The sequence below is a fragment of the Arvicola amphibius genome, chromosome 10 (genome assembly GCF_903992535.2).
Source record: "Arvicola amphibius chromosome 10, mArvAmp1.2, whole genome shotgun sequence".
Lineage (NCBI taxonomy): Eukaryota > Metazoa > Chordata > Mammalia > Rodentia > Cricetidae > Arvicola > Arvicola amphibius.
The window spans coordinates 77,403,421-77,429,964 of NC_052056.1; the positions used below are offsets into that span (position 1 = coordinate 77,403,421).

The 26,544-nt window shown below is 48.3% G+C and overlaps 1 protein-coding gene across 2 annotated transcripts; it reads left to right on the forward strand.

The window, feature by feature from the left end:
* Positions 1–26,163, forward strand: Ppil2 (peptidylprolyl isomerase like 2). Of its 2 annotated transcripts, XM_038346161.1 has the most exons (21): positions 1–113; positions 1,379–1,428; positions 2,359–2,404; positions 4,664–4,726; positions 6,695–6,746; positions 11,026–11,077; positions 14,092–14,183; positions 15,111–15,200; positions 15,809–15,884; positions 17,189–17,349; positions 18,710–18,785; positions 19,154–19,260; positions 19,649–19,738; positions 20,047–20,080; positions 20,612–20,729; positions 22,089–22,145; positions 22,738–22,810; positions 22,896–22,958; positions 23,084–23,220; positions 23,642–23,763; positions 25,677–26,163. In XM_038346161.1, the coding sequence occupies exons 1-20, from the start codon at positions 82–84 to the stop codon at positions 23,736–23,738; spliced, it is 1,566 nt and encodes a 521-aa protein (XP_038202089.1). In that variant the 5' UTR covers positions 1–81; the 3' UTR covers positions 23,739–23,763; positions 25,677–26,163. The 2 variants fall into 2 exon arrangements, with proteins under 2 accessions (XP_038202089.1, XP_038202090.1); XM_038346162.1 differs by lacking the exon at positions 25,677–26,163 and having other exon boundaries at positions 23,642–24,994.
* Positions 26,164–26,544: the final 381 nt, after the last annotated feature.

Below are 26,544 nucleotides of genomic sequence, written 5' to 3' on the forward strand. Positions count from 1 at the left end.
GCCGAACTCCGGAAGTAGTTGAGAAAGCGGAGGCGCCGGAGTCTGATCGTCTGCTGGGGCTGCTTAAGGTTCTTCGCCGCCATGGGGAAGCGACAACACCAGAAGGATAAGATGTAAGTGGGGCAGCATCTTTCGTCTCAGCCCATCGCCATCCTGAAGGTCATCTCCTCCCGAAAGCCTCAGTTCTTGCTGGCGCGGTATCGCCCCTCAGCGCGGCCTCCGCGGCCGGACAAGCTCACTTATGGGGATTGCCTCTACCGCTCCCATTCTGCCCCTGCGTTGGTTGTCTGCCCTGCACAGCCAGGGCCACTTCGTCCTGGCTCTCGCCTGCCAGCCTACACACAGGCGACAGTTTAAGACTAGTGGGCCGTACTCCATGTTCTTCTCCACCTGCGACTGTCTGTATGTCGTTTTCTGTTGTGTCTTGAAACTAGTGTAATAAGATGGTCTCCCCCAAACTGCTTGCAAGGATGCCTTTGACTTCTGTATTGCCAAATCTGGTGCCAGCTCTCAGTCCTTAGGCTTTTTCCCTTTCCGAAGACGGTCTTTAGTGGAATCGTATATGTGCTTTGTTTTTATCTGCGTCAGTGACCTCTCTTTTCTCATTCCTCTTCCTTCCCTCGTCCCAGACTTCATAGGTATCCCGTTCATTTCTGGTTCTCAGTGGGTGATCTTTTCTAGTCGTCTAATCTCTCTTGCACTAAGCCAGCTGTTTACTCTTTACTCGATAGTTCTCTCTCAGAATCAGTAGGCCTGAAAGGGAACTCTTGATAAGTTTCCCAACTTAAGCTTGCTCTCTTCCCATCCTATCCCAGTGGTTACATAGTCAGTCCCTGATTTACTATACATAGACTGAAGACAATTCTCAGCCTTGCACACCAGTAGAAGCATGCACACAGTAACCAGAGCTGTGTTAGGTCCTGCCTGGGTCCTGCTCACAACCATCCAACGGCGTCCCACTACACTGAAGGCAAATACAGAGTACTTTCTGTGATCTTTAAGACTCCTTTTTTTACGCAGCTACTTCTATCTCCATCTGCTGCCCTCTGTACCTCCTCCCTCGTTCCTCTAGTATCTCCTTCCTGGAACACATTCAGCTTTTCCTGCCCCCGCCTCAGTACGTGCTAGCCTGTAAAGGGCTTCCCCAGATCTTTGTCAGCCTAGCTCTTTCTCATTGTCAGGTCTTTTCTAAGTTCAGTTCATCTCTTTCTAGACAAGGCCCTGTTGGTGCTTATCTTCCTCTGTGCTTATCATTCTGTGTCTGACACTGCAGCTGTTTCACGTGCACCTGTCAAGTGAGGGGCAGTTCTGTCAGGTTGCTTCTACAGCTTCTCTCCTTTCTGGGAGGGGAGGTAGTAATATACTCTGTCGTCCTTAGGTACATCACCTGCGCTGAGTACACTCACTTCTATGGTGGCAGAAAGCCAGGTAAGGATGCTGGTGCTACTGAGGAATGTATACAGTGATCCAGAACAACAGATAAGAACCAGAACATTGACATTACAATGTATAACTGGAGTCCAGAGTCCAGAAAAGAGTGCATATACTCAGCGTAGTAAAGTATATTTACCTGAGTTTTAAAAATATAATTTAACATGGCTTTTCCTTTAGGAAGCACTATAAATGTTTGTTTATAGGAGGAAAAAAGGAACGGTAGTACCCAGAGTTGTCAGAGCTGTAGAAAAAAAGACATGGTCTTTTTTTTTTTAATTTATTTATTTTATGTGCATTGGTGTTTTGCCTGCATGTATGTCTGTGTGAGGGTGCCAGATCCTCTGGAACTGGAGTTACAGACAGTTGTGAGCTGCCGTGTGAGTGCTGGGAATTGAACTCACGTCCTCTGGAAGAACAGCCAGTGTTCTTAACCACTGAGCCATCTCTCCAGTCCATCAGGCTATACACACACACACACACACATACACACACACACACACACACACACACACCACCCAACAAAACAATCTTTTCTTTTTTGGTTTTTCAAAACAGGTTTTTTGTTTTTTGTTTTTTGTTGTTTTGTGTGTGTATGTGTGTGTGTGTGTGTAATCCTGGCTGTCCTGGAGGCTGTCCTAGAACTCATTTTGTAGGCCTCAGACTCACAGAGATCTTCCTGTCTCTGTCTCCTGAGTGCTGGGACTAAAGGTATGCACCACCACTGCCCTGCTACCAAGATTCTTAACTTAGGGCCTGGCTGTTTTGCTCAGTGATGCACCTAGCACAGAGCATGTACAAGGCCCTGGCTTTGCTCTCCAGCAGCAACAAAAAAAGCTAATATATGGTAATGTAGTTTTAGTGGTAGGTGCACATAGCTGAAATATTTTCCAAATAAGCTTTCTGGTTTTTGTTTTATTTAAACAGATATCACACGGACAAGTTTTCGCCGCTTACCTTTTGACCACTGTAGGTAAGACCTTTAAAAGGCTCTTCTGTTTTATTTTGGTTATTATCTCTCCAAATGTGTGTGCATTTTATTTTTTATTTATTTATTTTAACATGTATGTATAGAACTACATGTGTATTTCTTGTTTTTTGGATTTATTTATTCATGTATATGTGTGCTCTGTCTTCATGCACAGAATCAAAGGCAGCAGATCCCACTATATATGGTTGTGAGCGACCACGTAGTTGCTGGGAATTGAACTTAGGACCTCTGGAAGAGCAATAATGTGCTCTTAACCACTGAGCCATCTCTCCAGTCTCTCTCTCTCTCTCTCTCTCTCTCTCTCTCTCTCTCTCTCTCTGTGTGTGTGTGTGTGTTTGTGTTTGTTTTAAGATAGGGTCTTTTAACTCTGTAACTTGGGCTGGCCTTGAACTCCTAATTCTGCTTCTACCTCTCAAGTATTAGAATTACAGGCTACCATACTTGCATCTGGAGTAATTTTTGCACAGACTTTTGCATAGACAGTTGATCATCCTTGATCAGAAAAATCCAAAATTTAAAATATCTCCAAATCCAACCCTTTTTAAGCCTAAAAAGTCAGAATTTTAACATGTACAATCTGTGTGAACTTGACTGTTTGAGATGTGTTCAGAGTTTTCTCTGTGCCTTTCAAGATAACTTGAGTGGGAGAAAGCAGACCCAGCCATGAGGCCAGTGCATGGGCATTTTCTGGTTACTGTGTTTGTGGTTACCAGTTTTGCTTTTTACTACAATCTTCTGAGTCTGAGTGGACCCTGTGGCTAAGCTTACTTTATGTCTGGGAGGACAAGTGCCTGGATGAGTAGCATAAGCCCTGGGATGGCGTCTGGAAAGTAGCACTGCTGCGTGTGGCCCAGATGGGCTGACTCCAGGCTGTGCCTGTGGCGCCCTATTTTGTTCCAGATTGTAAGTAGCCGTACATCAGCAATAGTGATGATTCTGGCAGGTCCCTTCCCCTTCCTTCCCTGGGACTCAGGTACTGGTGGGAAGGGGAGGGTAGCCAGATGCAGAACCGTCAGGTGTTGCTTTGGGGCGTATTGGTATCTGGACAGGGGACTGCTGGGGAAGCAGTCCTAGACAAGGACCTAGCCATCTCTATATGCTGTTCTCTCAGGGTAAGATGGGGAGGGAGGGAAGGCTGGTGTGGTTGGCGTCTTTTCCTCCAAGCTCTACTCCGAAGCTCGGGTGACCTAGTGGGAGCCTGCCAGCCAGAAGTGACAGTGCAGTGAGAAAGGGAGGGAGGCTGCAGTCCTGCTTCCACTCTTAGGTCTAGCACCTCTGGAGGCTTCTGATTCCACTTGTCCCTTTTAACAGCTGCGGAGTGGGTGGAGAACATAGCCCTTTAGGGTGTGCTGGGGAGTGAGCTCTCCACCAGAGTCTCAAGCTGGTCCTGTTCTGCTCCTGGCTAGTTAAAGTCAAAAAAGTCAAAGTTAAAGTTGGTTTTGTTTTGTTGTTGGTTTTTTGCTTTTTTTTTTTTTTTTTTTTGAGTCAGGGTTTCTCTGTGTATCGCTGGCTGTCCTGGAACTTACATTCAAACTCAGAGATCCACCTGCCTCTGCTTCTCAAGTGTTGGAATTAAAGGTGTGCGCCATCACCACTCTGCCATTTTTTTTTTTTAAAACATAGAATCTATGCTGTTCTGTTTCACTATGTGGATTTGAAATTCACTTTCTCTAACTGAAGAAGATCCATCCGCTTTGCCTCCCAGGTGCTAGATTTAAAGGCTTGAGACCATCACAAGAAAGCAAGGAAAGCAGCGGCATGTACTCTCTTCACCAGGCAGACGCCCCTGGGAACGATTACAGTAGTTGAGGCTGCTGTACACCTTTCCACCTCTGTGCTTCAGAAATTCTCAGAGATTCAGCTTTTCCTCGGTCATGTTCCCAGCACACGAGTGGTGCAGGCACAGTAGACCACAGTAGCCTCATCAAACCTTGGCGTGGGGAAGGGTGACTCTTGGGACGAAAGCTTGGTTTACCTGCTCTGTGAGGATCTAGAGAGGGAATTGCAGTCCTGCTTCCTCAGGACCAACACTGAGAACCTCTTTTTGACTTGAATCTGACAACAAAACCTGGAAGAGGAGTCCGGTGCTGAGGCACCAGGTCCCAAGGCACCTCTTGATGATGTGTCCTTAGTGGTGTGGCGTGTCAGTGCCGAGCACACTTGGAACTGCTGGGAAGGTTGTTGGAACTATAGCATGCTTAGTGTTCCTGGAAGCTCATCAGACTTCTCTGTCCTTTTCAGTCTCTCCCTGCAGCCTTTTGTCTACCCGGTCTGCACTCCGGAAGGTGTCGTCTTTGATTTGCTGTGAGTTTCCTCTTGAATTTTTAAATTTCTTTTTATTTGTGGGGTGTGTGTGCGTGTGTGTGTCCGTGTGTGTCCATGTCTGTGTTAGCATGTTTGTGCCCGAGTATGTGGTGTGTGTGTGTATGTGCAGCTGTGTTCGGGTACACGTGTATGTGGAAGCCAGCGGTTGACCTCAGCTGTCTTTGTTGTTCTCCACCTTATGTTTTTGAGGCAGGACCTTGTCGGGGACTTGTAGTCTGCTAGGCTGGCTGACAAGCCTCTTCCAGGGTCTTCCTGTCTCAGTGCCTCCAGTCCCTACTGAAGTTACAGATTAGTGCTGTCTTGTCTGGATTTTTGGGGATCCAAATCTCAGGTTTTTGTGCTTGCATGAGAAGTGCTTTGTTCTTGCGCTGTCTCCCAGCTCTGTCTTGATTGAACAGATACTGCAGGGTTGTTGACACCTACTAGAGAAAGGAGTGTTGAGTTTATGGCTCTAAGCAGGGACAGAGTCACCAAAGTCTTGTCCCTAGAAACCTCCTGAGATCTAGGCGAGCCTCTTTGGGAATTGGGAGGGACAGGCAGGTCTTCGGGGACATGACAGAAGTGCCCTGTGACCTCTAGCAGGCAGTATTAGCTGACAGGTGCTGTTGCCACTGCTTAGAATGGAGATGAGTCCTCCTACCATGTTTCAGTGACTAGCTGGTCACCCGTCTCTTCTTGCTATGGAGCAGTGATGGACTGGATATTGTCCACTTGATGAAAGCAGAGCTGTAATGAAGGCACACACTTCCAGCGTTATATTCTGAAGCATTATACCCTATTTTATGTGTCAGCATATGTTAGCTTTGTTTTATATTTCAGGCTTGTTTTAGATTCTAAAATATTTTCTAAAATTTAGAAAAAATGTAAAATACTTCAGCAGAACATTTTCCCATAAAGAGCTTACTGTTCAGGATCATCACTGTGAATGCTTATGCCTTCTGGGCCCTGTATAGAGATTTACTTATTTATTTATTTACCTATTTATCTTCCTGTCTGTTTGTCTGTCTGTCTGTCTGTCTGTCTGTCTATTTTGAGGTGGGGGAGGTCTCATTGTGTTGTCCTGGCATTGAATTCTTGGGTTCAAGTGATTTCCTGCCTTCATCTCTTAAATAACCAGGCTCACAAAATGGGTGGCTTATCACCATTCGTGGCTGCAAGTATAATTTCTGATGCTGACCTAGTGTTTTGTATAGGCATGCTGACACCTGTTTGCCCTTCTGCCTAGTTAAAGTTTTTGTTTATACACAACTTCCGTAAAACTCCTGCAGATACTGAGTGGAGCTCATTGGAGACACTGTATGCACAAGCGTGTGTTCAGGCTCCAGCACCAGAACATGCCAAGTCACTGAACGTGTGTGGGAACACATGAACCACAAGTGCACCCACTCTGGAAGGTGTTCTTCCCTTCTGTGGGGAAGTGCAGCCTGCCTTACATCTCACCTGGAAACAGCCCTAGGGCTTCCAGGTTGTCACTAGCAGCACCTACTGGTGACTTTTTTTTATAAGATTTATTTATTCATTTATTTATTTTTAAAGATTTATTTATTATATATACAGTGCTCTGCCTGGCTGTATCCCTGAAGGTCAGAAGAGGGCACCAGATCTCATTACAGATGGTTGTGAGCCACCATGTGGTTGCTGGGACTTGAACTCAGGACCTCTGGAAGAGTGGCCAGTGCTCTTAACCTCTGAACCATCTCTCTAGTCCCTTTAAGATTTATTTTTATTTTATGTGTGTGGATGTTTTGCCTGTATGTGTGTGTACCACATTTGTGCAGTGCCTGTGGGAGCTGGGAGAGGACATTGAATTCTCTGAAACTGGAGTTCTATACAGATAGCTGTTATTGCCATGTCATGTGGATGCTGGGAGCTCAGAGGACCACATGCTCTTAACTGCTGAGCCATATCTTTAGCGCTCTAGTGACAGTTTTTCTTCTCTCCCACCAGGAACATTGTTCCATGGCTTAAGAAGTATGGGACCAACCCCAGCAATGGAGAGGTAGGTCACGCAGGTCCTCATTGCCGTGGAGCTGTGCCTGCCCTTTGCTTTGTCCTTTCATGTCCTCAGTGGAGAACTGCTGACAGGGCCTGGGGTGACATCCTCTGCTTTCCAGAAGTGTTGCCTCTGTATTTGCAGATTCTGTGTTCTTAGATTCAATCAACCACACTCAAAAAGAAGTATCTGTGGAAAAATTGTATCTGTATTGAATATCTATACACTTTTTCTTGTCATTGTTTACTAAACAGTATCAGATAGTAATTTGTGTAGGATTTATATTGTAATAGGTAGCAAGCAGTCTAGAGGTGTTTTAAAGTTGGTGAGAGGGTACACATAGGTTACATTCAAATGCTATATCATTTTGAGATTGGGATATTGTGGAGTCTTGGTACTAGTCTCCTGTGAATGTACACCACTCATTCTGTCTTTGCTTGAGTCAGGGTCTTGTGTAGCCCAGGCTGTCTTCTCACTCTCAGCATTCCTGCCTTAGCCTCCAGGCCTGGCTGGCTGTGTTTTCTCTTGAGCTTGATCAGAGTTGGTGACTCATCTGTATCTTGCTTTATGTGCTTTTCAAGGTGCTGGTCAGTCTCAAGGGTGTCAGTACAGAAAGCACTCTGTCTTTTAGAAAGCATGGGTCTTTACACTTGTTTGCTTGTGAGTGTAAGTATGTAGGCATATCTGTGTAAGTGCACATGCCATGGCATAGGGTCAGAGGACAGCTCCTCCCACCATATGGATTCTGGTGATCTAACTCAGGGTATCAGACTTGGTGGCAAGTGACTTTACCTACTGAGCCATCATTTGTCTTGTGACTGTCTTGTGACTGAGTCGTACTGAATCCTCTGTCATTTGCCGGTCGCAGCAGAAGTGCAGGAATGGCCCCGTGCACATTTTCTTGACCACACAGCAATATTCTTCTAGGACTGCAGAGTCAAAAGAAGGTGCATTGTCAGTTTCCATAGTTACTGGCCAACTGCCATTCAAAACTGTTATACATTTTAAGCTTTAGCCACACTGCAAGAAGAAAATGCTTCTTTCCCATGTCTTTGACAAATCAAGGGTATTTTTGTTTTTGTTTTTTGAGACAAGGTTTCTCTGTAGCCTTGACTGTCCTGGAACTCACTCTGTAAATCAGACTGACCTCAAACTCAAAATATTTGCCTGCCTCTACCTCCTGAGTGCTAGGATTAAATGGCGTGTTTCACCATCACCTGGCAGTTTTTTTTTTTTTTTTTGAACAAAAGGAAAGTTGTTCTTGCCTTTGATCCCAGCTCTTTACAAACAGCAGTAGGTAGATTTCTGTGAGTTTGAGCTCAACCTGGTCTACAGAGCGAGTCCCAGGACAGCCAAGGCAACACAGAGAAACCCTGCCTTGAAAAAACAAAAACAAAAAAAAAAAAGTCTTATTTATATCAGTTAAGCCACTTCCTGTATGACCTGCACAGGTCCAATATTTTGGCCTGAGTACCACTCAGGAACAGTAGTTCACAGTTACGATTGTCGCTAGCTTATTCTCTAGCCTCGCTTTTTACACATCTCAATTGGCCTCTGGCCCTTTGGTCCCTTTGTGTCTTAGAGGTCCGTCTCCTTTCCTTCCATGGCCTGGTTCTTCATCTCTTCAGTTGTCCCTGCTAAGAAGGTATCAACTTTGTGTATGCTGGGCCCGGCCAGGTGTGTGTCATTGAAATGATGCAGAGAGGAATGGCAAAGAAAGAGGGAGGGTAGGTGGACTGAGGAAGTCTCTGAGGAGCTGCTGTCATGCTCAGTCCTGAGGATGAGAGGTGATGACATTTAGATGGCCATCCTGGGGAGCCTTGCTGGCCCTGGACTTACTCTGGTGGATTGGATGCCCAGGCAGGGTCATGACCTGACCTGTATTGAGGATAGGTCTGGTTTTGTCAGGAAGGTGCTCTCAGGAGCTTGGTGGCCCCGGGGAGATCTGCTGGGGATCATGCATTTGTCTGGGTGAGAGTTGCTGTGTACATTTGACCAGGCTGAAGGTAGAGGGAAAGAGAGAGCTGCACTGGGCCAGCAGGATGTCTAAGGTGTTGAGTCTGAGTCCTGTCCTTAGGGCAGTAGGGATCTCAGCAGTCACTTAGTACTGTGATGTTCTGGGGACTGGCCACAGTTCAGCAAGAGCTTCCTGAACAGTTGTCACTGTCCTGATCGGCAATGAGGGCCAGTGGAGCCTGGTACTCAGTGCAGGCAGGATCTGAGGCCAGGCCATTGCACTGCTGCTGCCAGCGTGGCCTCATTGTCACTTGATTACCTCCATGGAAGCCCTGTTTGAAGGAAGGTTTCTGGGGCTTGCAAACTTTGGGGGAACATTTTCAACCCAGTCCAGGGAACTTTCAATGTATTTAGCCTGTGACTCTGCCTCTCCTGTTAGAGTAGATCATGTTGCCCCTTCACTTCCTCTGCCTGGGACAGGAGCTCCCTTGTCAAGAAGAACCTTTGAGTTGGGGGTGCAGCTCAGTAATAGAGCACTTGCCTAGCTTGCAGAAGGCCTTGGGTTCCATTTTTCTAGCATCCCCTCCCCTTCAAAGAAAATCCACATATAAAATCTCAAGCAAAACAAAAGCCTTTAAGACTCTAACCTACTGGGTGGCAGGAAGCTGGCTGGAGTCTTTCTGGCCCTGGTGACAGTCTGGTACAGCTATGAGGTCCAGAGATTCTTTCCAGTGTAGATGCGTGTGTTGCCAGCCCACTTCTTCCTGTTCCTGAGGAAAGGGGAGCAGCACTGTACACAGGTGTCTTAGACTGCTTTCATAGCCTGTGCACTTCATCTTGGGCTGCTTGGGGCAGAATCTTGGGCCTTACCTCCCAAAGTAGTTTGCTTTCCTTCCTTGGTGTTTCTCACTTGGGAGTGTGACCAGCTTTTTCTACTGACAGCCAGGAAGCTCCAGGGCTTTTCCTGAGTCCCCAGACTGGGAGCATACCCTTTACCGGCTTCCTTTTTATGAGGCCCCTGCTGCCCGCTTGTGCCTTGTGGTTTTTGGTCTCTGCCTTCCTGAGGCCGTGACTACCAAAGGCTGCTGCAGCTCTACCCTTTGTCATCTTGTTAGTGTTCACTGTCCTCCTCTGCTTCCAAGCTGCCACCTCTGGTATCTTTTCTACAGTTGTCTCCTTTTCTGGTGGATATTGTTATTCAGTTACACCTGGGTGCTTTTTGTAATTTTTGCATTCTATGTCACAGGTGCTCTTTGGGATATCAAGTCTTGTTAGTTGGTCTGTGATCTACAGCTGCCAAACTACATATAGCAGTTACTTTGGCTATGATTAGAAGCCAGACCATTTCCTTTGTTCTTGAAATCCTACAGGGGTGTATTCTGTCGTAGCACCCCTGGTCTGTGGGCACATCCATTCCTTTTCTGCTGTACCTAGGTCTTTATCCATGCTGAACACACACTCCACTACTGAGCTACAGCACCAGTTTTCCACAATATAAGTAGAATACCCGAGTACTCTCACTAGCTCTATTTGTTACATTTATTTATTCTGTGTATGTGTATGTACATGTGGGCCTACAGTATGTGTGTAAAGGTCAGGGGGACAACTGTGGGAGTTAGTTCTCTCCTTTCTCTGTGTAGGTCCTGCTGAGCATGGAACATACCATCAGGCTCAATGACAAGCACCTTTACCAGCTGACGCATTTCTCTGGCTTTCCTCCTAGTTTTAGGAATATTCATTTGTTTTTATTTTGTTCATTACCATTATTATTACTAGAGATATATAAGTGATGTCGGTGTTGCTGTGGTGTTCATGTGGCCAGAGGACAACTTTCAGGAGTTTGTTCTCCCGCCACTATAGGTTTCAGGGATTGAGTTCAGTCATCTCAGTGGCCCTGCACCCACACATTAAGTGGTGTGCGCACCATAAAGATGTTCAGACAAGGCCTGGGTCTAGAGCTCAGTGGTAGAGCACACATATATGAGGTCCTGAGTTTGGTACCTGGTACCAAAAAGAAAAGTTTAGGCATCGTGGAAATACAGACCAGTCTTTGTTCCACAGCTTCACCATTTAGCGCAGTGGTTTACAAATCTGGGGATCTGCTTACAGCCTGGGTTTACAGATTACATCAGTGCAACTACATAGACTTGCACCTACAGCCTTCAGGAGCCCTGGCTGTGTCTTGGAGACTCCCAGAGAGATTTCCGCTAGTGTAAGCTGAAGAGAATCAGTTGGGTAGATCCTTCTCTTCTGTCTCTGTTGCTCCTAATTTGGCAGCCTTCTTTTTATTTCTCCCCTTATTCATTATTGTTAATTGTCTGTCTTCCAGAAACTTGATGGGAAGTCCTTGATCAAGCTGAACTTTGCAAAGAACAGTGAAGGTGAGAGCCCTTTTGTAACCAGCTCCAGGACTGGTCCACAGAACCCGAGCTCCTGCTCTCACCAACTTCTTGTCTGTAATCAGACATTCTTTTCTCTTCTCTTGTGCTTGGAGGCTAAACAAGTGTTTTGCCTGAGCCACATCTCCAGCCTCACTCATTCCTTTCTGTCACTTGCTTTTGCTTTCCCAGATGTCACATGACTTCTCAAAGGGTCAGGTAGTTTAAGTAGGGATAGGTGGCTCCCACAAAGGCTGTTGGGCTGTTGTAAGCTTCTGGTGCCATAGTTGGGCCTTGTGCATGGGGCATACCTGGCTGAGGCTATGGCCTATTCTTGGCTGTAGGTGTAAGTTGTTCAGCCAAAGTCCAGGGTGGCTAGGCCAGCTGTAGTTATGGGTGTTTGGGAGGCATTTCCAGTCTGCTCTTAAGTAGACTGTCAATCATCACTCCTCCTGCAGACCTCTGCCCCATTGGGGCCTCCTGCTCTAAGTCCCTTTGTGCCCTGTTGTTGTCTGTTCAAATAACGCAGCTGCCCTGCCCCTGTCCTGGGGTCTGATCTTGTTGCAGGTTCTTTATGGTTTCACTCTGACATAAGTACCATAATTGAGGTTGCTTTCAGTGCTCACTGGGTGTGTTTTCCAGGGAAATGCTGCAAGCATAGGGAGAACGGGCCATCTTTCTTCATTATCTGACCTCCCGCAGCCCTGAGTTCATATGTGTCTGTTATAGAGCAGATCTTCCTGGAAATGTGCAGAGAACAAGCAGGTGGGGGAGGTGGTGTGTGTGTCTGTCCTGGAGTGAGAAGAGCTTGTGTTGGTGGGGGAGGAATCTAGGCAGGAGATGTCCTGTCTGTTTTAGATAGAAGTAGAGGAAGGAAGTGGGCCAGCAGGATACCCAGGCGGGCAGCAGACAGTATGTGAGAGGAGCTGTATGAAGATACGGGGAGAACATTCTAGGTAGATGGTCAGGGGCATCAAAGGCAGGCATGTGCTTGAGTGTGGCAGAAATTCAGTACTGTTGAAACCATGGGAACACGGGCATGCGACTTAAGACTGGGGTGGAGACAGGAGGCAGACCAGTCCTGTGGTACTAGGGAGACCAACGGAGAAACACTACGTACTATGCAAGTCCTCTACTAAAATGAACTAGACTTGTTCTCCGCCCCCCCCCTTTTTTTTTAGCTTTTTATTTTTAGGTATTATTTTGTAGCTGAGTCTGGCCTTGAATTCCTGATCCTTCTCAGACTCTGAATTGCTAGGATTTTAGGTGCATGTTACCTTGACCAGGTCTGCTTTGGTTTGATTTGAAATCTCAGACCCACGAACACAGCACTAGTGGGACATTTCCACCCACGCACTCGGCAGCCCCAGTTCCTTACAGCCTAATGCTTTCATCTGGGCTTCTTGCTGTCCCAGGGTGGTGCTTGAGGCAGATCCCAGACATGGTATCACTTCCCACTTCATTGTTTTGCTCTGTAGGGCTTGGTGAGGTGGCTCAGAGGGTAAAGGCACTTGCTGCCAAGACTGGCAACCTGAGTTCCATCTGCAGAACTTAATGGTAGAAGGAGAGAACCGAATTCTTGAAGTTATTCTTTGACCTCCACATTTGCATTGTGAAATGTGCACACCCTGTCCCCTCCCCCAGCACACAAAGGTAATGAATAAAAATATAATGCAAAGCTAGGTAGTGGTTATATGATACCAGCACTCAGGAGACAGAGGCAGCAGATCTCTGAATTCAAGGCCAACCTGGTCTACACAGAGTGAGTTTCAGGACAACCAGGGCTACACAGAGAAAACCTGTCTTGAAAAACCAGCCAACCAACCAACCCCCCCCCCCCCAAAAAAAAAAACCCCAGAATGTAGTACATTAATTAAAAGGTAATGACTTACATCTTCATAATGATCTTATGAAACTTAAAAATGAACGAGAATTCCCTGGTCATCAAATAGACACACAGTGGTTAAATTTCCATAGGTTTGTTTTGTTTTTGGTGTGTGTGTGTGTGTGTGTGTGTAAGATTTTTTTTATTTTAAAACAATTTTTAGAAATCTATCTAGATACATGTGGATGATACATCTATTTGTCCTCCCCACCTCACCCCAACCCCATTTATCTGATGAGGCCCCTGCTGGATGGGAGATCATCTTTTGGGGCAGGAAGAGAGCTAGGTGAGGAAGGCCAGGAGATAAAGGGAGTGCTGTGTACTGTGGGTCTCTGGAAAGATAAGCCAAGACAGTGGGTCACCTGAGCTGTTCTGGAGGCTAACAGTACTCGAATAAGAGGAAACAAGGCTTGGGGCTTGTAAAATGAATAGGAGTTGTTAACAGTGTGGAAATGGAGCTTGAATGGCTGCTTCCCAGGGCTTGGTAGCTGGCCTAAGGTTCTTCTTCCTTCCCTTCTCTGACCCCTACTGGTTCCTTCCTTGCTTTCCCCACCCCCACACAGGGTTTCTTTGTGTAGCTCCTACTGTCTTGGCACTCGATCTGTCGACCATGCTGGCCTCGAACTTAGAAATCTGCCTGCCTTTGCTTCCCAGTGCTGGGATCAAGGGTGTGCGCCACTACCACCTGTCATTCCCTCCCTCCCTTTCTCGTGACAATGGCGTTGAGTGCAATATTTAGCACATGCTAGGCTAATGCACTGCCACTGAGCCTCCTTTAAAAATTTTACTTTGAGACAAAAGTCTTTTTTATTATTATTTATCTTATTTTATGTGTATTGGTGTTCTGCCTACATGTATGTCTGCATGAGAGTGTCAGATCTTAGAGTTACAGACAGTTGTGAGCTGCCATGTGGGTGCTGGGAATTGAACCCGGGTCCTCTGGAAGAGCAGTCAAGTGCTCTTATGCACAGAGCCATTTCTCCATCCAAGACCCTGCAACTTCTTGAACTGTCCAGCCATGTCTATTTTTCTGCCTCAGCCTCCTGAGTAGCTGGGTTATAAATACGTCCTTTCAGGATTGCTTAATCAGAGCTCTTGAGGGCCACTAGCCCTGTGTGTGCTTGCTTTCCAGGGCAGTACCACTGTCCAGTGCTGTACTCGGTGTTCACTGACAACACGCATATTGTGGCTATCAGGACAACTGGCAATGTCTACACCTATGAGGTAAACCTATTGTAATGACTGGGACTGTGTAATGTGGGCCCTCACATGTGCTTTGGGGGAGTCCAAAAGCCTGACTGAGTGTTGGAGGTGAACCAGGAACAGTGAGCATGCCTGTCCTCATGGCTTTATAGCTTTATAGCCTTCTGCACAGGCGTCTTCTCTGGCTAGGTAGCCTTCCTGCTTTATGAGGGTTTAAAGTAAAGATCAGCCGGGCGGTGGTGGCGCACGCCTTTAATCCCAGCACTCGGGAGGCAGAGGCAGGCGGATCTCTGTGAGTTCGAGACCAGCCTGGTCTACAAGAGCTAGTTCCAGGACAGGCTCCAAAGCTACAGAGAAACCCTGTCTCGAAAAACCAAAAAAAAAAAAAAAAAAAAAAAAAGTAAAGATCAGGTGACTTCGGCTGGGTGGCAGTGGCACACACCTTTAATCCCACCATTTAGGAGGCAGCGACAGGTGGGTCTCTACAAGTTCAAGGTCAGCCTGATCTTCAAGGTGAGTTCCACTACAATTTAGGCTGTTACACAGAGAAACCCTGTCTTGAGAAACCAAAGCCAAACAAACAAATAAAAAAACCAAACCAAAAAGCCAGTTGACTTTGGTGGCCTTTGGATCTGAAACCTAGGCAGGCAGTTCAGGCTGCCTAAGCAAGGGTTCTTTGTATCCCAGAGAGTCTTCCCATGTCTTCAGCATGGGAAGAACAAGACTCTGGGAGGTACCTGGGAGAAAAGGAGCAGCTAGGCTCTTAGGAAGAAGGAGGTGCCAGGTTGGTGGGAGGGGCAGGAGCAGCCTGTAGCACAGGAGAGTCCATGTTAGACCTCTTGCCTGAAGCAGCCAGGTTGGTTTAGCTAGTCTGTGCTATGAGAGCATTCCAGACTGTGCACCCCAGGGTGGCCTAGAAGGGATCATGACACCTCTGTCCTGCTATAGGCAGTGGAGCAGCTAAACATCAAGGCCAAGAACTTGAGGGACTTATTGACTGATGAGCCCTTTTCCAGGCAAGACATCATCACCCTGCAGGTAAGTAGCTTCACGGGGAGAGCCTCACCTTGACCCTCAGCTCTGCCCTCTGCCTTCCAGCTTTGGTCTTCTGTACCATGGCATCCCTAGCCACTGCCCCCACTGCTCTTTAGTTACATATGTCTCCCCCACAGCCACCTTGGCTACCTTCTGGCTCTCTTGGCTCCATCACGGGGGCTCCATCTGCCCCACAACCATCATAAGCAGCAGACCACAGGCTGCTCTGCAGCTTCTACCCCTCTGCTCCAAGAGCAGCGGCTGGCACAGGTGTCGCCATTGGTGGTGGGTGAAAACTGACAGAAAAGTGGGCATGCCTAGATGGAGCACAGTCTAGGACAGGCTTACAGGACTCTGACTTACTCCGTTCTGACTGAAGCTTGGCCGCATGGCTGCCCAGTCTATATCTTGTGTTGCCTAGCAGCAAGTCTTACCCTGGAGGGTCTTGCTGAGCTGCTCGGCAGTCTGGTCTCTGGACCCAGCACCTTTGCTTGTCACCCTGTCAGGGCACAGCCTCCTTCCCTGCAGGCACCTATCAAGCCTCAACACCTGCAAGCAGGTGCTTGTCACAGTCCTGGTTTTCCTCCTTGAGTGTTCTCTTCTCGTCACAGGACCCCACCAACCTGGACAAATTCAATGTTTCCAACTTCTTCCATGTGAAGAATAACATGAAAGTCATAGATCCAGGTATGGACAACCATGGCTGCCGTGAGTAGAATACGGGTGCTTCTCGGGCGAGCCTTTCTTTTGGGGGCTCAGACTGTGGCTCCAGAGTAGCTTCTCATTAACTAGGCTTCAGCTTCCTTTATTCTGGGAAGCCCTGATTGTCCCGAGATTTGCTTGTACAGATGAGGCTGGCCTCGCATTTGCAGCATGCCTCCTGCTTCTGCCCTCTAAGTACTGGGCTACAGGCATGCACCACCGTGTCTGTCAGGCTCCAGGAAGCCAGAGAAGCAGCTGACTGGAGTCTGGGACACACTAGGACACCTCACTTTCCCTTCCTGTTGACTGCTGCTCTTCCCAGGGCATAGGATAAGAGGGGCTGTAGGAGAGTCTCTGGGTGACATCAGATCTTTCTAGGGTAGTTAGACTGGGTTCTTGGTTGGTTCTCTTGCTTCCTGTGTTTGGCCCATGCTATTGAGCACACTATAACATACTATGGAGTGGCTGAAGTTTCTGAGCTCACTTGTTTCATACCAAGGAACTAGCTAGACTCATGCCCAGACCTTAGTTGGCCCACCTCAGCAGGAAACAATATTCTGATTCTTAATAATGAACACTATGAACCAGTTAGGATTTAGGGAGGTAGAACAACTCAGGAATAACTGAGCTCAGCAGACTCAGAGGCCAGACTTAGGGATGCTCGCTGCTCAGTAAATTACAGCTTTTGGCCTAGCACTCAACATGTAGCGCAGATGGGACATTTCATATATGAAATACACCAAACTCTTCCTTTCCTTGAAATGAGCACTTTTCCCATTAATCCCAACACTCAGGAGACAAGGGCAGGTGGATCTCTGAGTTGAGGCCAGCCTGGTCTACAGAGTGAGTTCCAGGAAACCCTGTCTTGAAAAATCAAATAAATAAATAAGTATATCATTTAAAAAAATAAAAAAAGAAAAGGAAAAGAGAGAAAGCACTTTTAAAATTACAAAAGCAAAACCTCATTGTGAAGAGATCTCTCTTTACAGGTAAATAAAAGAACAGTGACATTTAAGTTTGGACCATTGGCCCTATGGGGGAGAACCCTCTAGGCCTGGGGGGCTCCATGATGATGTGTTCTGTGTGCTCCCCACCTTGCTGCACCCACTAGTGCTGCTGCTATATGACCCAGGGCAGTAAGCTATGGCTGTGCTGTGGGCAGAGAGGCCTGTCTTAGTCCTCTCACCTGCAGCTTGTGCTCATGTGGCCGGCTCCATCTCTATTCCTGTCATTGCTCATCTCGAGACTCTGGGGCCTTGGCTGCTCAGTACCTGTACACTGTTTTGTAGATGAAGAAAAGGCCAAACAGGACCCATCTTATTACTTGAAAAATACGAATGCTGAGACCCGAGAGACACTACAGGAGCTCTACAAAGAATTCAAAGGAGATGAGATTTTAGCAGCGACTATGAAGGCACCTGAGAAGAAGAAGGTGGACCAACTGAATGCTGTGAGTGCGTTGCTCTGGCTCTGCTTCTTCCCCAGGAGAGACCCTGGGGAAGGTGCTGACAGGGGTGCACCTGAAGGTGTGGCTGGGACCCTCTCAGTCTTGTGGGGCCCTCCAGGGCTGTTGAGGTGACTGGGCTCCAAACAAATCTAAAGGGAGCAACATGCTCTTGGGGCTGAGGAAGTAGCGCTGCCTTGTGCTGGTGTTCCACAGGTGGCTTCTACATTTCAGGACAGAGATGCAAGGGCTTGCAGGTCTGTAATGGCAGAGAGGACTGGGCTCACCAGGGCTACCGAGGTCCTATCTACAGCTGTGGTGCTGGAATTTCTCCAGTACATTTAGCTGATAGGTGCTGTCTTTCTCCTGTTCAGACTGAGCCTAAAAAGTCTCAGCCATGGAAAAGGCAGAGGTGGGGGCTCCCACATAGGGAGTTATCCAGGAAATTTTAGAAAATCAAATAAAGTTCATTGTCTATAATTTCCCTATTTAAGTATGGGTATTGTACCTCTCGGTATTACTGTCATGTTGGTCAGTCTTCATTTATTTTCCTTCTATATGATGAAGAAATACATTTATTCCCTCCCCCATTAAAGAGATGATGTGTTTACTATAAAATTATATATAACCAGGTTAGAGAGATGGATCTGTGACACTTGTTTTTATTGAGAACCCAGGTTTGGTTCCCAGCACCTTCATGACAGCTCACAACCATCCAGGGGATCTGACTTCCTCTTCTGACTTCCGAGGGTTCAGGCATGCACATGCTGCAAAGATACACAAGCAAGCAAAACACTCAGACACACAGTCATTGTGTTGTCTCCCCTGGCTGACCTAGGACTCACTCTGTAGACCAGTCTGACCTCAGACTCAAGATAGAGCTGTCTGCCTCTTCCTCCAGAGTGCTGGGACAAAAGGTGTGCGCCACCACACCCGATAACATGACCATTTTCCTCCTAAAGAAACCAGCTGGGTGTGGTGGCACAGGCCTTTAATTTCAGCACTCAGGAGGCAGAGGCAGACAAGTCTCTGAGCTCTAAAACAGCCTGGGCTACACAAAAACTGTACCTTGAAAAAAAAAAAAAAACAAACAGAAGAGAAACCTTTAGGAATAAACTCAGAAGTGCCTTTGTATTCCTGTCATGGGAGAAGATGCTGTGCCTGTGAGGTTCTTCCCATCTTGACTTAATATTAGTTTCAGTTTGTTTGAGGCCTTGGGCTCTGATTCCAACTAGGCCTTCAGTTGTTCCTCTTGGTGTCAGTAATCTCATCCTCTGATCTTTGCCGACTCTCCCTGTGGCTGTGTGGTGGTCCGAGGTTGCCCTTGAGGAGAGGTGTCAGGCCTGAGTACATGGTTTTCTTGCAGGCCCACTACTCCACAGGAAAGGTCAGTGCATCCTTCACCTCCACTGCCATGGTACCCGAGACCACGCATGAAGCAGGTAGCCACCTCTACTTCCTCAGTTCACTGGGACAGAATCCACATTGGGAGCAAGTAGGGCTTCCCAGCATCCCCACTGTGCCTTTACTTGCAGTCTCTGGTGGTTGGTGGTTGTGGTGGGTGTTCTTGGAAGGTAGTCTTTGAGTCAGGAGCATTCTCAGCATATGGTCTCGGCCCTTGTCTGGAAGTACCCTGCTCTCAGGCCCCTAGAGCCTCTAGCATCGTATTGTCCTTGATATGATCTCAGAGCTGGGGTGCTCCTGACTGGGGAAGGCTCACTGGTGCTGATCTTGTGACATGCCATGGAGCCTGAATGGAGGAGCTACCTCAGGTACAGGGCAAGTTGCCGAGCTCAGAACTTGTTTGCAGCTGTCATTGATGAGGATGTTCTACGCTACCAGTTTGTGAAGAAGAAGGGCTATGTGAGGCTGCACACCAACAAGGGCGACCTTAACCTGGAGCTGCACTGTGACCTGGTGAGTATGTGGCTGTTCCCAGGTGGTTGCTGGGGTATTTGGGTAGACATGTCTTAAATGTGGGGCTATATAGTTTGTTTCTAAGAGGTCTTGCCTGACTCCTGCTGAGAACCAAAGTGCTCAGATTTCCTTCCCTGGAGTTTCAGCAACATAGCATGCCTCCTTGGGTGCTGCTAGGTGTGTGTGCCAATCTAAGGAATAGGACCTGGCTCTCCCATGTTCTGCCATGTGTCATATGGCTGCAGGTCTCTGTTGCCTTAGTTTTCGGAGGGCAGACTGAACCATGGTCTGCAGACAGGTAGCTCGCTATTGTGATGAAAGGCCTACATGTCTTTTGTGACTCTGCTGTTGACCACTGTGCCTTATAGAATATTGGGATATTTTGCAGACACCAAAAACCTGTGAAAACTTCATCAAGCTCTGCAAGAAACAGTATTATGATGACACCATCTTTCATAGGTCCATCAGGAACTTTGTGGTGAGTGGAACAAGTTGGTGCTGCCCATAGATGCTTGGTGACATGGGTAGCACCCATGAACCAAATGGGCTTGTGCCTGCCCTGTCCCTGACACCTGGTTCAGGCTATGTGTGGCCAAGGTAGGGTCTTCAAGTATATCTTGTGCCAGGAATCCTATAGATAACCCAGAAGACCTGGGGTCGGAGAGGAGGTCCCTGTCCTCAGTGCAGCACATGCCATTGGGCAGCCTTCCCGGTTAATAGGCAGAGGGAGCAGTGGGTGATCGGCTGCATCAGAGCCAGTGACCTCACTGGGTTTTGTTTCTGCAGATCCAGGGCGGTGACCCCACAGGTACAGGCACAGGTAGGTACTGGTACCAGGCCTGTTCCATTAGAGTAATGCATGGGGCCTGGTAGGGAGTTGGGCCTGACAAGCTCTGGATGTGGAATCTCAGATTTGGGGGTGGCTTGCAACACAGTGCTTGTCCTTCTGGGCCACCTTGGGCATGCCTTTTAGTTTCCCCACATTTCTGCTTTCCTCAGCCCCAGGGTCCTACCATAACAAGGCAGAGGAAGGTGTGGGGTTTTCAGAACCCACCTGCTCACTGACAGATTATTTGGTCATGCCCTCCCGTCATATAATAAGGTGGCCCCATGGCTCCTACAGGGCATAATAACATTTTCCCCAAGCTTTCAGCTACATGGGCCAACTATGACTTCCACCCACAAGTTTGAATGATGCTTGTAGCTTTGGCCTTGTAGCCCCTGGCCCACAAGAGTGATGAAGGTGCTGGGATCTAGGGGTCATCCAGAGGGGTGCCCCAGGGCCCAGGGCTTTCTCTGATGCTCCTGGAATAGGTTCTGGCTGACCACTGACTGTGCTCTTCTGTTCCAGGTGGAGAGTCCTACTGGGGCAAGCCTTTCAAAGATGAGTTCCGCCCCAACCTCTCCCACACAGGCCGTGGGGTGCTCAGCATGGCCAACTCGGGGCCCAACACCAACAAGTCTCAGTTGTGAGTCCAGGTCCAGCTGTTCTTGCTCGGCTGCTGGGGTGGTTTTCAGAGTGCCTGGAGTGCTCCCTAAAAGTTGTACTGTGTCCAGGTCAAGTGACACAAGGTAGTGCACAGCCAGATTGAGCACCAGCCCTCCAGAAAAGGTGCCAAGTCAGCTGATAGAACTGCATTCTTCTTGGGGTATTATAACAGGCAGAACCAGGAGTGTGTGGGTGCCAGGCGCCATGCAGGGTTACTGGTCCAGTGCTTTGGGAGGAGGTATTCTGAGAACAAGTGGCCAGAGAGAGGTGCTCGGAACAAGACCCAGTGTGTGGGTAGTGGTGGGTGGTAAGGCTCTTAGATGTCTGGTCTTGTGTATTCTATTCTTCATCTAAGAATATGGTTTAACTCTCTTGTGCTGTGGTGTGAACATATTTTGAGACAGGGCTTCATTAAGTAGTTTTGGCTCTTGTAGAACTCACTATGTAGACCAGGCTGGCTTTGAACCTTAACCTCTGAATCATCTTTAAATTTTTTTTTTTTTTTTTTTTTTGGTCAGCATTTCTTACAGTCTTTTCAAAATCTAAATATTTCCGTTGCATTTTGGTTTTGTTTTCCCTTTTCCTATTTTTTTACTTTCCTGTTATTTTCTTCAGGTTTATTTCATTCTTTTTCTAGCTTCCTTTATTGTGTTAGAAATTCACAAGATCTCGCTGGTGGTGGCACACACCTGGAGGTGGAGGCAGTAGGATCAGTTCAGTCATGCCTGATGCCATAAGCGAGTCCTTGTCCCAATGGCAGCACTGTGCGTGGGTGTGGGTGTGGGCTCCATGTCTCTGAGACTGCCTGGTGGCCTCACAGGGTCTGTGTGGACTGTCAGAGTGAGGCTTGTATCCTGTTGTCACAGTAGGACCTAGTCCACCTGTGACTTTGTGTGGGGACCTAACTCCTGCACTGCAACCCATCCCATACACGTCCTGTTTCTGTTGTATTTATTTAGAGGTGAGGTCACACTGTACCTCAGGCTGGTCTTGAGCTCAGGCGCCTGTGCTAGGGTTGCAGGTCTGAGTCCCCTCACCCATCTGTGCCTTCCTCCTTTTGTCTGATGTCTTCCAGTGTTTACAGTCTTCAGTCTAGGACCTCCTCCAGATAGCACATACCTGGCCTGTTTACTCCCCTAACCACTGCCTTCCTGCAAATAATCTGATAGTTAGCTCAAGCCTCCAGTCTCTACTTGGCTCACATGGGATTTTGGCAGCCAAGCTCTGGGTTATCTCCAGGGGTCTTGATTTACCTGGGAAAGGCAGGTAGCTTCTGCAGAGGAACTAGAACATGGGTGGCCAGCTTACTTCTTCCCTGATCTCCCTGTGCTTTCCCCAGCTTCATCACGTTCCGCTCCTGTGCTTACCTGGATAAGAAGCACACCATCTTCGGACGGTAAGAGTGGATGCTATGCCTGTTTGCAGTGCGGTGTAGGCCTCACTGCCTTTCCCTAGACCGGGGCATTCCCACACCGTCCCCGCTGAGGACTGTGGATGTTCCTGGGGAAAGGTTGGCTCTCCTGTGGAGCCAAGGAGACAGACAGACTGGGTGCTCTGGGTGCTCTAGCTCCACTTCCTTCTCAGGTGCCTTTTTGGATGTCTGAAGCACCGTCCCTCCCCTTTCTCCTCAACCCCTAGTGTGAGGGTCTGCACATTTTCCCACAAAGGACAGTCCGTGCCGATGATTCAGTTGTAGAGCTATAGGGGTTACATAGAGGATTCTTAGTTCCTGGCCAGCCTCAGTCACTTAGACTTGGGTAAGACCCTGCCTTAGCAAAGGGGAAAACAAAGTATGGAAACAAGGACTGTGATTTTGTCCAAGGTAGGACTTTAGTCAGCAAACCTGGCTGGGTGTGGTTGCTGCCCCCTTCTCTGCTGTCCTGCCTGGTGACTAGTCAGACAGTCGTTCTCTTGGTATATTTTGACTCTGCCATGGATGGTACTGTGCTCAGGGTACACAAAGACCCAGCTCTGTCTCTCTACTACAGGGTTGTTGGGGGTTTTGACACACTGACAGCTATGGAGAATGTGGAGAGTGACCCCAAAACTGACCGTCCTAAGGTTTGTACCTTGGAGAACAGAGGTCTGCCTATTGGGTGCTCCTGGGGAAGTCTGCTGCCTGTTCACAGAGCCTTTCTGCCACCAGGAGGAAATACGCATATGTGCAACCACGGTGTTTGTGGACCCCTATGAGGAGGCTGATGCCCAGGTAAGAAAGATGCCAGGCAAGTCATGTGGTTGTTGGTTGGAAGCAAGAGGACATACCCTGAGGCTCCAGATCAGTGAGAAGACCCCGCTCTGGGACTCTGCTTCAGACAGTTTTGCTACCCCCAGATTGCCCAGGAGCGGAAAAAGACACAGCAGCAAGTGGATCCAGAGGCCAAGGTCAAGACGAGCCAGCCCCAGCCTGGAAACCAGGGCCCCCAGACATACCGCCAGGGGGTGGGCAAGTACATTAACCCAGCAGCCACGTGAGTGTACTTGACGGTGACCATCTTTTCACAGTGATCCTAGGGGGTGATGCCACAGGTCGACCAGGTGGTGGTGGCGCACGCCTTTAATCCCAGCACTTGGGAGGCAGAGGCAGGTGGGTCTCTGAGTTCGAGGCCAGCCTGGTCTATAGAGTGAGTTTCAGGACAGGCTCCAAAGTTACACAGAGAAACAAACCCTTTCTCGAAAAACCATATCAAACAAAAACCTCAGACCAGAGTACAGACTACAGCTAAGGGTCTAGAAAGGCCCTGTGTAGACCAGGATGCTTTAGTGTGAGCAGCACTTTGTAGAGGATGCCTCTGAAGGGAAAGCTGCCTATGTGTGGTGCTTCCTCAGAGGGCTGAGCATTGGGCGCCTGGCTCTTCTGTGGCAACTGGAGTAGTTTTCTTTGTGTCTCAGGAAGCGAGCAGCAGAGGAAGAACCATCAACCAGCACAGCTGTCCCCATGGCCAAGAAGAAGCCCAGCCGGGGCTTTGGGGACTTCAGCTCCTGGTAGCAGCAGGCTGGTCTCATGGATCCTGGTAGGGTGCATGGCTGTGGGCTTCAGTCTTTGAGCTGTCTGTCGTTGTCAAATTTGGCTCTGAGCCAATAAACCTCTTGCCTATGGCTAGATCCAGTTTTGGCCCCTGGGACCCCTGCCTTTCGATCCCTCGTCTGGTGCCAATGGCCCTGTCTTGGGTTAGCGAGGAAGGCTATGTCCTTTACCCACCCCCACCCCAGCCATCTCTGCCCCAGGATGGCTGTGTGCTCACTCAGCACAGTTCCCTGGCCAGTGCCACTACCGGTGTATTCTTTAAAAAATGCAGATGTTCAGGGAGCCGCTATAATCCCAGCATGCAGAATGCCAAGGCAGGAAGGTTGAGTGCTGAGGGCTAACCTGGGCTACAAAGGGAGACTCTCTCAAAAGAAATTTAGATGTAGAGATTGAGACTGGTTTGGATCCTGCGGTGGAGTTTGCCCTCCCAGGCTGACTTCCTTCTGTTGACAGCTCTTCCGTAGGCACTCGCTCTGCCCTTGCCTGGGGCAGGCGTGCTTGATGTCCTATCTGCTCAGCTGCCCAGTCAGTAGCTTGTGCACAAGGTCCCCCAGGAAGAGGTGGCCTCCCTGCTGATTCCTTTCTATTGACAGTCACTAACTACTTATTTTGTGTTTCTGAGCCAGGGTCTCTCTGTATGTACCCTTGGCTGTCTGAAACTCACTATGTAAGTTCAAGCTGACCTTGAACTTAGATCCACCTGTCTCTACCTCCCCAAGTGCTGGGTGGGATTAGATATGTGCATCATGTCTGGTTTACCAACTCCTTCTGACTCCAGGGCAGTCTCTTGATCCTGAAAATGATTTTATGGCCAGGCAGTGGTGGCACACACCTTTAATCCCAGCACTCGGGAGACAGAGACAGACGATCTCTTTGAGTCCAAGGCCAGCCTGGTCCACAGACCGAGTTTCAGGACAGCCACAGCTATTATATAGAGAAACCCTGTCTCAAAAAACCAAGAGAGAAAAGAAAAGGCTCTTGGCATCAGCTCTTCTGTGCTGACAGCTTCTAGCCATCGTTTGTCATTGCCTTGCCTTCCATCTTGAACCTGAGCTGACTTCCAGCTTTCCCCAGCTGCCCCTTCAGAAGTGTGGGCACTGTGTCCTCTGGAGGCTGTGTCACGTTATGGCGTATATTCTCTGGCCTGCCTATGGCTCCCTTGTCCTTGGGTCACCACTGTTTAGAGGGTGCCACATTAAATTGTAACTTAGGCTTGATAATTGTTTTTTGTTTGTTTGCTTGTTTTTCTTATCTTGCCCCAAACGTTGTGTCCACAAAATCCCTAAAGTTCTTGAGAATGTAGCCTGGTACTTTTCATTTCTGATGTTAAAACCACAACCCTTCTTTATTTCTGGGAGATGGACAGTCTGTCCTGCCTCACTACCTGCTTCCCCTCATCCACTTCTAGCTGCTGTTGCATGACCTCAGGGCATGAGTGCTGCTCATCACCGGCTCTTCTTGAGGCGAGAATGTGGTCTGTTCCCTGCTCACAGGCCAGCTACACTCTCCAGCTTGGCCCACTAAACCACCTGCCTGTGGGTGTCACTTCAGGTCCCGACTCCCTGGTGTGCTTCCACTCTGCCTTCCTCTGCCCTTTCAGGATCCTCTCAATTCCTCTGCTTTAGGCAAGCTTGATATGTCACAATTACGACGGGTCATGAAGCGGGGACCAGATACAGTGACACACCTGTAGTCTAAGTCTAAGGAAGAAGAGGAAGGAGGATCATTGCACGTTCTAGGGCAGTTGAGGCCACATAGCAAGATCCTGTCCCCTAAAATAAAAACGAAAGAGAGGCAGATGGTGGGACCTTGTCTGAAAGAAAAAGTGAGGCAGAGCAGGGCTCCTCTGCTGCCCTGAGCGACAGGCAGTGCCTGACTGTTCCCTCACACTTTCCTCAGGCCACACTCCTGGGAGCCTGGGTCCTCAAGGGCTCTGGAGCCTCGGCACATCCTTTGCTCCCAGTGGATGCTGCAGAAGTTGTGGTCATCCCTCTACAGAGAGGCCTCACCTCCGAGACGGCAAGTGCGTTGCAGACCTTGCTGTCTGGTGTCAGCAGCTCTGTTTCTGTCCCTCACAGACGTCACCAAGGGCTGGCAGCTTTGGCCAGGCGACAGGGGAGCCACGGGTGCTTTGTATGCTTGAGCTTGGCGGCCCTGCTGCTCACGGCGAGCTCCCAGTTGTTTCCAGGTTGCTGTCCGGTCAGCCTTACCCAGCAGCCTACACTTGTCCTCCCGGAGAGAGGACAGGACCCACCAGAGCTTACATTTCCACGGTTGTATAGAGCTTAAATGGCAGCTTTTTAGACAGTAATGACGCTTTGATTTTGAAAACTGCCTCATGAGGTCATCAGAAAATAAAGGACTTTTTAAAAGAAAAAAATTATCATTTCTGATCTTTTCAGATATCCAGCAGATGCCATCAAGAATAAACATTAAGGTATAAAAATACTGTGTCTATGCTAACAAGACAGCAACAAAATAAACCACATTTCTAAAGCAGAGTGGCGTTTATGACCCGGCATCACCTCCCACTGTTGTAAGCTAGTCACAGAATGATGCTGTTTGGAAAGTGATGGTTTAGCAGCTCACCAGCACATCTGGTTGTTTAGCAGCTCACCAGCACATCTGGTTGTTTTCTTGCATCGCTTCCCCTGCAGCCAGCTCACGGTCAGTTCTTTTGATTTAAAAAGTTTATATTTCACAGAAGGCCAACACAAAATCCAAAAAACTCTATAAAAGTTTTGTTGGTATCCATTATCCCCCCCAT

Excerpts from the sequence above, each read along its gene's own strand:
- Ppil2 (XM_038346161.1), top strand. The coding sequence starts at position 82 with ATGGGGAAGCGACAACACCAGAAGGATAAGAT. Across the intron at positions 20,081-20,611 it reads CCCCACAGGTACAGGCACAG|GTGGAGAGTCCTACTGGGGC; the intron begins GTAGGTACTGGT and ends CTTCTGTTCCAG. Across the intron at positions 22,146-22,737 it reads AAGCACACCATCTTCGGACG|GGTTGTTGGGGGTTTTGACA; the intron begins GTAAGAGTGGAT and ends TCTCTACTACAG.